General features: G+C 31.8%; 2 protein-coding genes and 1 pseudogene across 2 annotated transcripts; 2 read left to right on the forward strand and 1 right to left on the reverse strand.

The window, feature by feature from the left end:
* Positions 1-3,457: 3,457 nt before the first annotated feature.
* On the reverse strand, positions 3,458-5,508 carry LOC137828621 (AP2-like ethylene-responsive transcription factor AIL7). Its single transcript, XM_068635266.2, has 5 exons — positions 4,824-5,508; positions 4,624-4,712; positions 4,110-4,156; positions 3,861-3,937; positions 3,458-3,783 (listed from the first exon to the last, which is right to left on the reverse strand). Exons 1-5 carry the CDS (start codon positions 4,888-4,890, stop codon positions 3,593-3,595), a joined length of 471 nt encoding a protein of 156 aa, XP_068491367.1. The 5' UTR covers positions 4,891-5,508; the 3' UTR covers positions 3,458-3,592.
* A 171-nt stretch (positions 5,509-5,679) lies between these two features.
* LOC150025924 (signal recognition particle 43 kDa protein, chloroplastic pseudogene) lies at positions 5,680-6,454 on the forward strand (annotated as a pseudogene).
* A 3,533-nt stretch (positions 6,455-9,987) lies between these two features.
* LOC137829578 (leghemoglobin alpha) lies at positions 9,988-10,860 on the forward strand. The gene is made up of 4 exons (XM_068636407.2): positions 9,988-10,140; positions 10,223-10,331; positions 10,427-10,531; positions 10,620-10,860. Exons 1-4 carry the CDS (start codon positions 10,043-10,045, stop codon positions 10,746-10,748), a joined length of 441 nt encoding a protein of 146 aa, XP_068492508.1. The 5' UTR covers positions 9,988-10,042; the 3' UTR covers positions 10,749-10,860.
* The last annotated feature ends 215 nt before the right edge of the window (positions 10,861-11,075 follow it).

Below are 11,075 nucleotides of genomic sequence, written 5' to 3' on the forward strand. Positions count from 1 at the left end.
CCAAGAGTCTTTCCAACCACCACGGCTAGGCTTTGTAACTCGAGAAGCTCTTCAATCAAGTTGGCGGTGGGGACGACCGCCAAAACGCTCTCGTCTTCGGGACGCAGATCAAATTTTAAAGCCTGCGCCACTTGAAGCGAAGGATTTAGCATGGACGACTGCCTGACGAAGGAGGACCTTAACTCTACACCTGCTTGGGCCTTGGGCGGTCGACCCATCTTTCGGCTCACCGCTAGAGGAACCAGGGCACTGGCCGGGACCACGTCGACCAGAATGACTGAGTTGCCCTTCCCAACCATTTCAAAACTACCAATCTTCATGTTGGCTGCCTGCCGCTTCAAGTTACTCACAAAGTTGCTCAAAGCTGGATCCATCCGGTTAATAATGGTTGCAAGTTACATACAAAATTGAACGTCAACATAATGAATACAAAGTCGTATGCAAGAAATCTACGTAGCATTGAAATTCGCCCACTTCTTGGCCTACCCGTATAAAGCTATCACCTCTTGGGTAGATAGTTTATACGGAAACTGATAAAAAAAAATACCATGATTGACTTATCCACGGTAACATGGAAGACCACGACTCGGTACCAAGCTGAGTCGGATTCTGAGTCCAATGAAAAGGGAACTTTGTTTGTTTCAGAATTATAGAAATAGTCACGACCGTCCAACTCCACAAAAATTTTAAAATATTTTTTTTAAATTTTTTATATGAAATGGTAAAAGCTATGAACCGAACATTCCCTAGTCGGCTTGACAAAGACAACCAACTCACGGGAATGTTCGGACGAGTATTATAATAAAACAAAAAGGACTGAGGTGTGGGAATAAGCTTGAAAAGGTCACAAAAGAACTCAGAACGCCTGAAGGATTGTCCACGAGTTAAGGTGCAGTTGGGTAGGAGCCACATTGAGGATCCGGAGGACCCCTATGGTAAAATCATCAAAAGACAGAGTTATATGTAGGTTTGAAAAGAAAGTGTTATATACAAAGAAGAAATCTCGGGGCGCATTTTCTCGACCGTGACAAACTCAGTCGGTATGACTACAAATGTTAGCCATTACCGCATCAGCTGGGCTGTTAGGTTTTATGAAGGAATTATTAGACAAAAACTGTTCTAAACTATCAGAATCCCTAAACTTAGTGGGAATTTTCATCATAGACAGGTCAACCCAATCATATCTTGGACCGTCTAATGACTGACTTGAGTCACCACCTCCCTCGCACCACCAGACGCGACACTCAGAGCACTCAGTGAAATCCTTAGGAATGTAAACCCCCTCATGGTCAAAGGAACTACTGTTTATAACAACCTTAGGAGGTGACCGGTACTGTCAAATTTCTCCTCATCCAATGGTCTGTACCGCTCGGCATACGAAGCGACATACGATCTCCATCATCAAACTCATATGATGAAACGATGCACATCAAAACGACGGTTTTTTCTTCAAAAACAAACATTACATCTCTGCCAAGCATTAAATGTTGTCAACGGTCACATCTCGCCTCGGGAACTCCAATGGTTCTTTTCGACTCTTCAGAAATCAATCTCTTCGAGCCTGGGGCAAGTGTGTCGGTCGGTATCGGACGGGCCAATCTAGTGACTGGGGCTAGTCTGACCGACCGCCCGAGTTAAATAATATATAACACAACAGATACAATAAATATCATTAGCAGTAATCATTAGCATTGAATGTAGCATTGAATGAGTCAATGCGCATCCCAAAATATCCAGTTTTGTTATAAAAAAACAGACTGTTTTTGAAAACAACAGATTGAAATAAGTTTTCTATTAAAAATTTCAAATAAAACAACAGTTCTTTTATTGAAATAACCTGGTTGTTTTGAAAAACAACTGACTAAAAGTTCCCAGCTTTTTAGAAAATATTTCTTTTAAAAAAGATAAAGAGTCTAGTGAGTTTGGATTAATACAAGGTGTGAATTAACAAGTCAAAAATTACTAAACCTCACGCACAGATACAACAGCAGGTTCTTCAAGTCTTCTACACAGATTTGGAGGCATCAAAGCATCTTGTTCAACAAAAATATTAGCTTGAATAAGAAGAGTTATGTTGTCCATTTTTTATCATAAACATTTGTTCTTGAGCTCTATCTAGGGTAGTCTCCAAGTTAGCTAACCTATACATCTATTAAAACCAAGGGTTTCATATCTTTGATTGCCCATTTTGTTAACCTGAATTGGAAGTTAAATACTAAGCTTCTCGACTTTTGTCATGCAGGTTTTGGAGTTGTCTAAGAAAATTAATGATTTTTTTACAAAATTAGGGATTAGAGAAATTTTTTCCTATCATTTTGAATAATTCTTCTGCTAATGCTGATCTCCAAAATACTTTAAGAAGCGAACCTCTTTTATGGTGGTGAATTCTTTTATGTTTGTTATTTTACACACGTCTTAAATTTAATCATTTAAAAAGGATTAAATGTGCTTGATGATCCTTTGCAACAAATTAGAAATAACACCAAATATACGAGGGGTTCAAAGAATAGAATGATGAAATTCAAACAATGTCTTGAAATATTTAGTGATATTGATGCATCATGGGTTGTGTCTTGATGTCCGTACAAGATGGAACTCAACTTACTTGGTTCTTAAAAGTGCTCTTAAATATCTATGTATTTTTGGAAGCTTGACTTGGTTGATGAATCTTATAAATATTTCCCTTTGTAGGATGAGTGAGACATAACTAAAATTTTATTGTAGGTTCTTGTTACCTTTTTATGACATCACTACCTTGATTTTTGTCACAAGTTATCCTACTTCCAACTTGTATTGTTTAGAAGTTTAGAAAATTTAATGTTTATGATGAAAAATGTGAAAGATGAGAATAAATTAATTAAGAATATGATTGAATTAATGATAGTAAAATTTGATAAATATTGTGATGAATATTGTGTTGTGCTTGCATTTAGGGAAATTTTAGACCCAAAGATGAAGTTACAAATATTGGGTTTTTGCTATGAAAAAATTGATTTACTTTCTTAGGAGCTAAAATTGAAAAATAAATATCAAAGAAAAATTATACTAACTTTTTATCCAATATTCTATTTGACAACATTAACAAATGTTCAAAAGTGTAAACATGGACAATCTTCATCCTCATCTACTTTTAAACCATATATTTTTATGTAAGTTGCTTACTTTAATCTGCTTAATTTTTTTTTTAGTTTTTGTTGCCATAATATACGTAAGTAACGACGTTTTTAACTGACGTAATTTTAATTCTGAATAAATAAAATTTAACCACCACTTTTTTTATAATCTGTTTTATACAATTATAAAATTTAACCACCACTTTTTTCATAATAAAATAATATATAAAGTTATAACCATCCATTCATTCTAACTAAATATAATTTAACCACCAAAATTAAACTAAACATAACATATTTTTATAATAAAAAAAATAAAACACTAAATAAAATGAAATAATATATAATGTAGTAAACATCCATCCATTGTATTGCAAATTAAAATTCATATAATATTGTTCAAAGTTGATACATAATTAAAAATTAAAACACAAACAATTGTTCAAAGTTAATACATAATTTAAAATTAAAATATCAAACTACAAAAGGTTGAGTTGCATTAAGCTCAGTTGCATTAGCATAAGTGACAGTTCAGTGGACACTGCTATGCCACCCACTGGAAGAGAACTCTTCATTATAACTTCCACATCATATCTATTCATTACTGCATTTGCACCTCTGAACTTTATTGCTGCAATATCGTATGCCTCCGTTGCCTTCTCTTCAGTTGCTGTTACAATGTGAGATGCCTTAGATGATGACACTTTTTTTATAACATAACTATGAAAGAAAAGAAAAGATATATACCGAATGTTCCCAGGTACAAATCTTTATTTCCAGCTACGCGGCCAATTCTTGCTTGCCACCTACTCTGTTGATGATGCCTGCAAAACACAACTTACAAGAATTAAAACAGAAACAAACACTTCAATATGTTATATAATTTTAAATTTAAATTATAGACTCCAAACCTTGTGAAACCTCTGTATATTGAAGCTCCCTTGAAAAACTCAAGCTAACTTAAACAAACCTTGCAGTGATGCAATAAATTCTTACTTCGTAACATGCTTCATCTCCTCCAATTCCTTTGAATAATTGGACACCTAAGAGAGGAGGGTAGAAATAAAGTCAAAGTGATGTTTGTTACAATACTGATCCATGCATTATCTCAGTTTTTATAATACATATGTAGGATGTACCCACCAAGCTAGTTATACATATAATATTAAATTCTCGACCCTCTCTTCCTCCATCTTTTCAAATTCTTGCCACTGTAGTAGGAAGATACTATACACCCTTTCTTGGCACCTTAGGCTCAACACTTTTTAAGTACTGAGTAAATTATATTTCTTTCACATTAACCACAATCCACTTTAAGAGAAACTTTTGTATGTATCACTTTTCTATATACAAGCATATTAAAATATGAACACTAAACATGCATGATTCCTTTCATAGAATCTCCCCTTCTTTGGTCCCACCTCAAGATTTTCAGTTCTTGTATATGTCTAAGATTTCATGCAACTAAGATCTATCAAAACTGAATACAAGAAAGAAGTGGCTGCATTACAGGGAAGTTGGTGGTAGCGGTGGGACCCCAATACATTAGAGTTGCCAAATCATAAGCTCTAGCGGCCTTTTCTTCCTTATCATATCCACCTGAGAATCACAACAATTGCCTATGTCACAACCATCTCTCAAACAACAACAAAAAGTTTAAGATAGTATTAAGCATTTTTGAACCAAATACAAATGAAAAGTACTACTTACCCAAATAAACTGTAGAAGAGTCAAAAAGTTGAATGACAGCCAGAAATGCACCAAAGTTCCATTCCATACAAAGGAAAAGCCAAAAATATTAAACATCAGCTAACGGAATAGTCAAAATTATCTGCAAAAATAACTTTTCTAACCCAAAATGAAAATGACCAAAGAAAAGTGATCATATATGTTTGCCAATTGCCATGGTGCATGCGCAGAGGCAACCTTTCCTTTTATTTTTTCTCTCTCACTTCCTTTATGGCTGCTAGATAGGATGAAAACAATTGTACATTGGATTAGATCCATCAACCCCATCCTCTTTTCCTAGAACAAGGACGGGTTGAATTTTATTTGTACTAAAAGGTTCAATCTATGAACAACATTAGTTTAAAGACAAAAATTGATAGTATCAGTGCAATTTTTCCTTTCAGATTAATAATAGTTTTAACAATCATAGTAAGTAGATAACTTAAAATAGTCAAGAATACTACTTGTAAGAACACTATTTGTCCACCAAATATTAAACACCAAGGAATAAAGGAAAATCACATCATGCAAGCAAGAGATAATACCTTGTCCACCAGTTTTCTCCTGTACCCTGGCAACAAAGTCTTCTGTTTTGTAATTGATGGCCACATCAGCCCCAATACTCTTGTGAAAAGCTAGCTTCTCCCCATTCCCTGTCAAACAATATCTAGTCTAGAATATATCAGAGAGACAACTAATTTCAGTTTTCCATATGATTGGAAAGTGACTATTGTTGAATAAAAGGGTAAATCGGTATTGAACCTACAGTAACGAATACTCTTATCCTTTGATACCTGGCTATCTGAATTGCAAATATACCAATCCCACTAGAACCTCCATGAATCTGAGAGTGAGATATAATAAATTAAAGTTAACATAACACTTAATAAGTTAGGAAATCAGGGTCATCATACATCCTTTTCGTAAGATCCAGTGAAAATGTTTGTGTATTCAGGGTGATATAAATAATAATAATAATTATTATTATTATAATATGAGTCCTATGGTGAAGTCAAAGGCATCATCGACAGCAGAGAACTCGACCCCGCCGCTAGAATGGAGTACCTCATCGAGTGGAACGACGACCACGCATCGTCATGCGTTCCGACAGACTTCATCGCCAAAGACGTTGTTGCCGAGTACGAGACCCCGTGGTGGACTGCTGCAAAGGAGGCCAACGAGTCCGCGTGGAGGAATCTCGTCGACTCCGGCGACAGTCGCGATGTTGACGATGTGGACGCTGATGGCCGCACCACGCTCCTCTTTGTAGCGGGACTGGGCTCTGAATCATGCGTGAAGCTACTTGTGGAAGCTGGCGCGAATCTGGACCACTGCGACCGTAGCGGAGGTCTTGTGGTGCTGCACATGGCGGCAGGGTACGTGAGGCACGACGTGACGAAGTTGCTGCTGGATCTCGGTGCGGATCCCAAGGTGGCGGATGACCGTGGAAGAACGGCGTTAGATCTGGCGCGGGAGATTCTGATGGCGACGTCGAAGGGAAATCCGATGCACTCAAAGGCATGGTTAGGGTTTTAGAAGGCGTGGAGGTGCAGGAGATTCTTGAACAGCGGTTTCGTGAATGTTTTGCAGGAAGAAAGGAGGAAGGGTGGTAGGATTTCGTGAGTGTATGGTGAGAGGGAGGGCGATTGTTTAACGGAGAGAGGAAGTTGAAAGTCTATTCAGTTTAAGAGTTAAAACAAGTTTAAAAAAATTGTAAATAGTGAGAAATGGTATATGGAGGAAAAAATGACATATTTTCAAAAGATAATTGTGGCAGTTCATTAAACGACGTATTATACTGAAATTTGTGACGGTTATTAATAACCGCCATATTAAAACTGTCACTTTTTACAACATATTTTGTAGTGATTATGCATGCTACTAACTTATTACATCATAATAAGAATTATAAATGTGCAAACTTCAAGTAGCTAATAAAAATGGAAGGACACAACTTGATACTTATTTGGATGAACCATGTTTGAATATTGATTTTTTTTAGCAAATGGATGAGTTAAAATGTTGGAAGAATAACAATCAACACTTTTCATATTGCTTTAATGGCTAGATATTTCCTAGTTGCATTTGAATCTGCATTTAGCATTGGTTCACAGATCCTTAACAAGTATATGAATAGTCTTTTTTCTGAAAATGTGGAAGCAATTATTTGTATTACTAATTGGAAGTATGAATTTGTGAGGACAATTAAATTATTTTAACTTATTTTATATATTTTTTTTTAAAATTCATTCATTGACCTTGTTCAATAATGTGTGCAGATAATGGAAAATATTATAATTATGAAAAAGTGGAAGATGAAAGTTCTTCAAAGGCTAGATCAATGTTATTGAAAGAAGAACAACAATGACGCTTTTAAAGTCAATGATTTTTTTTTATCAACACAAGATGATGGTTAATTATTATAGTTTTTAGTAGTTTGGACATATTTATTTGATGTAAATTAATTATGTTTATTTAGCTTATTTAAAATTATTGGCATCTACAACCGTTTATATTTTTAATACAAATTGATAAAGTAAATTTTATATTGGTATCTAAAATTAACTACTGAGATTTTAGTTATTTTATATTCTATATTATTTTTTAATTATAAATTAGTAATTAATTTATAATCAATTAGTAGCTAAAATCTTATAAGTTAATGTTAGTACCAATTTAGAATCTACGTTATAAAATTTTATTATTAATAAAAAATATTTTAAATACTAATATGTTTTAGTTTATAAAATAATATTTAACTTAGTTAATATAATAATTAATTATCTCTAAAAATTAGTTGTTATTATTATGATTGTAGTGTAGTGAAGAGATTATATTGTAAATGTATTTTTATAAAATTAATGTATGCTAATTTTAAGTGGGATATTTTATATTGGATCTGGTTAAATATAAACTAAAAAGACATTCAATTTAATCTCATTAAAAAGTTTCAAAATGCATTAATTATTTTATTTTTAATAATAATAAATAAAAATATTAAATCAGACAGTAAATTTAATAACAAAACAAGTTTAAATATTTAATATCTCTTTGTAAAAAATTAATTGTTGTAAGTATGAGCTTATATCACAAATTTATAGTAAATATATGGTCATATTTATTTCTTTGATTCATTCTTATTAAAAGATGTATCTCTCTGTATATATTTATATAAAAAATATATATAATAAAGAAAACCGTGACTTTACCCAGAACTAAGGTGTTGTAACTACAAAAGCCCAACCACAAGAATGAGAAGCCAACCGAGTCCTAACCGTCTCACAAAGGCTGCTTCTTCCTGCACCTCCATACCTTCTTGTGCCACCCCTATAAATTTTTGTTATTCCAAAAATACCCTTTTCAATATTCTGGATTACATAATCCGGAAGTCTTTTTCTAGATTCAGAATTAGCTTCCGGATTATGTAATCCGGAAGTCTTTTGTGATTAGCTTCCGGATTACATAATTTGGAAATCTTTTCTATACATAAGATTAGCTTCCGGATTATGTAATCCAGAAGTCTTTTTTTCAGATGTGTTATTAGCTTCCGGATTACATAATTCGGAAGTCTTTTCTAAATATAAAATTGACTTCCGGATTATGTAATCCGGATTACATAATCCATAGGCTTATTATTTCAAATTCAAGGGGGTGAAAAAAAAGGATAAAATGGTATTTTCATATTTAGTATGGGGGTGACACAAGAAGGTATGGAGGTGTAGGAAGAAAGAGTCTCTCACAAACAGCCACACTAGTATTTGGTGCACCATACCAAATTAACATTTTTATTCTTCAAGAATTTGTAAACTTATTTTACATAATTTACTTATATTACTTTTAAAGTTTTGCTAATAAGTATTAAGAATATTTACAACGGAAATAAAAATAATAAAGATTAAAGTAAAGAAAAAGGTTTCAATTCCTAAAGCAATTAAGGTTATGTTAAAACTAGTTGGAAAGCTAATTGGAAGCTGAAAGACTATTTAAAAACTAGTTTGTTTGTATTTAAAAGCTATTTAGAAAAATTCATTTTAAACTTTTGTAATTTTTTACTTACAAATAAATCATTTTAATTATATATTTTTTCTAATTGCTTTAGTTTTATTATTATTAAGTATTCTACTATTACTACAAGAAAATCATGAAATACAGACCAATTTTAGAAATAAAAAATAATTAGTAATAACTAAATTAGAAACCATTTTAAAAACAAAAAATATTATTTCTAAATTAATTTCTATTATTATTAAATGATTTCTAAATTTGGTATAAAAACTTTGGTTTATAATTAGATACCAATTTAGAAATCATTTAAAAATAATAGAAACTAATTTAGAAATAAAAAATATTTTTAGTCTCTAATTTAGTCACTATAATAATTAATTATTTTTTGTCTCTTGATTTTTATTTCATGATTTTCTCGTAGTTTATCTTATGCTCTATTTAAACGTTTTTCAATCAAATTTAAAATAAATTAAAATATTATAAGATAGACGTCATATACTTTCGTTATATTATATTAGTTCAAATATATAATATAAAAAACTACAATCTAACAATATTAATATTTTCGAGTTCAATAACAAAACAATTACTGTAAATATTAAAATTTTTTAAAAAAATTGTGATGTAAAAATATCCAAAATGAATAATTATTTATAACTAATAAAATATTATGTAATAAAAAAAATACAAAATTTTACTTTATAAATAGAAGAAGAGAAAATATTAGTATAAAAAATAAATATAAAATGCTAAAAGTTAGAAACTACTATTTTAAACACTACAAGCCATTGAAAAAAAAAAACTTATCACTTCAAATATGTTTAATGAGTATATTTTGAGACTTAAAAAGGATAGTAAAAATCAGATTTGTTTTATTAAGATTAAATTTAAGAACGCAGTATTTTACAGATATATTTTAGGTTAATAGTTATGTTTACATGAAACTGAAAAGACATTAAATATTTTAATGTTTAGAATACTTTGATTAATTAAAAGATTATTTGATATTAAGATTTTAAAAAGATAATTGTCTCTTCACCATGTGTATTAGCAGACTCCATTAGCCAAGAGACGTACGTAACACTTAGATTTTTTTCTGACTCCAATTAGGTTTCTATATAAAGAAGTATAGGATGTGAAGTTGTTGCATAACTTGAATTGAAGAGATAGAAATAAGAGAAAAGTAGAAAAGAAAAATGGGTGCTTTCACTGAGAAGCAAGAGGCTCTGGTGAACAGCTCATGGGAAGCATTCAAGGGAAACATTCCACAATACAGTGTTGTGTTCTACACCTCGTAAGTGTTTTGTTTAAACATGTGTGTTTTGTTTGTTTGTTTGTGTTTTGGTTTGACGAAATAATATATATAAAAATAATAGGATACTGGAGAAAGCACCAGCAGCAAAGAACTTGTTTTCATTTCTTGCTAATGGAGTAGATCCCACTAATCCTAAGCTCACGGCTCATGCTGAAAGCCTTTTTGGATTGGTAAGTCTCAACCAAATCAAATTTTATGTGAATTTTTGTCATTTTTGGATGTTTCATGAATTAATAATAATATTATGATATTTTTGAAATTGTAGGTGCGTGATTCAGCTGCACAACTTCGAGCAAATGGAGCAGTGGTGGCTGATGCTGCACTTGGTTCTATCCACTCTCAAAAAGGAGTAAACGATTCTCAGTTTCTGGTAGCGTTAATGAATATTGTTTTATAGTGTTAAATTTTGAAGTTTGATATGAAATAAGAGCTAAAGCATGGGTATGTATGAATTGCAGGTGGTAAAAGAGGCTTTGCTTAAAACATTAAAGGAAGCAGTTGGAGACAAATGGACTGATGAACTCAGCACTGCTCTCGAACTAGCCTACGATGAATTGGCAGCAGCTATTAAAAAGGCATATGCTTAGGATTGCCTTTATTTCTAATGAATAAATTTGTTTAGAAAGAACTTGTTATTAAACAAGTTCCCCCATATAAATGTTTCTTAAAAATAAGTAAATTCTATTGTATTTGGATAAATGGTCTTCATATATATTTCCATAAATTATGTTTGTGAATCATAAACTCATTTTTAAGAAAAAAGTTCATGAGAAAAACAAACAATCAAATTTATATAGTATATGTTTCAAAATTATTTTATTAAGATTAATTAAACAGGAATTTTTTATTTATCTAAATATAAATAAATAGCACTAACATATTCTACAGACCATTATTGTGGTTAATAAATTCAA

Source organism: Phaseolus vulgaris, chromosome 7, assembly GCF_051622355.1.
Source record: "Phaseolus vulgaris cultivar YP4 chromosome 7, ASM5162235v1, whole genome shotgun sequence".
Taxonomy (NCBI): Eukaryota; Viridiplantae; Streptophyta; class Magnoliopsida; order Fabales; family Fabaceae; genus Phaseolus; species Phaseolus vulgaris.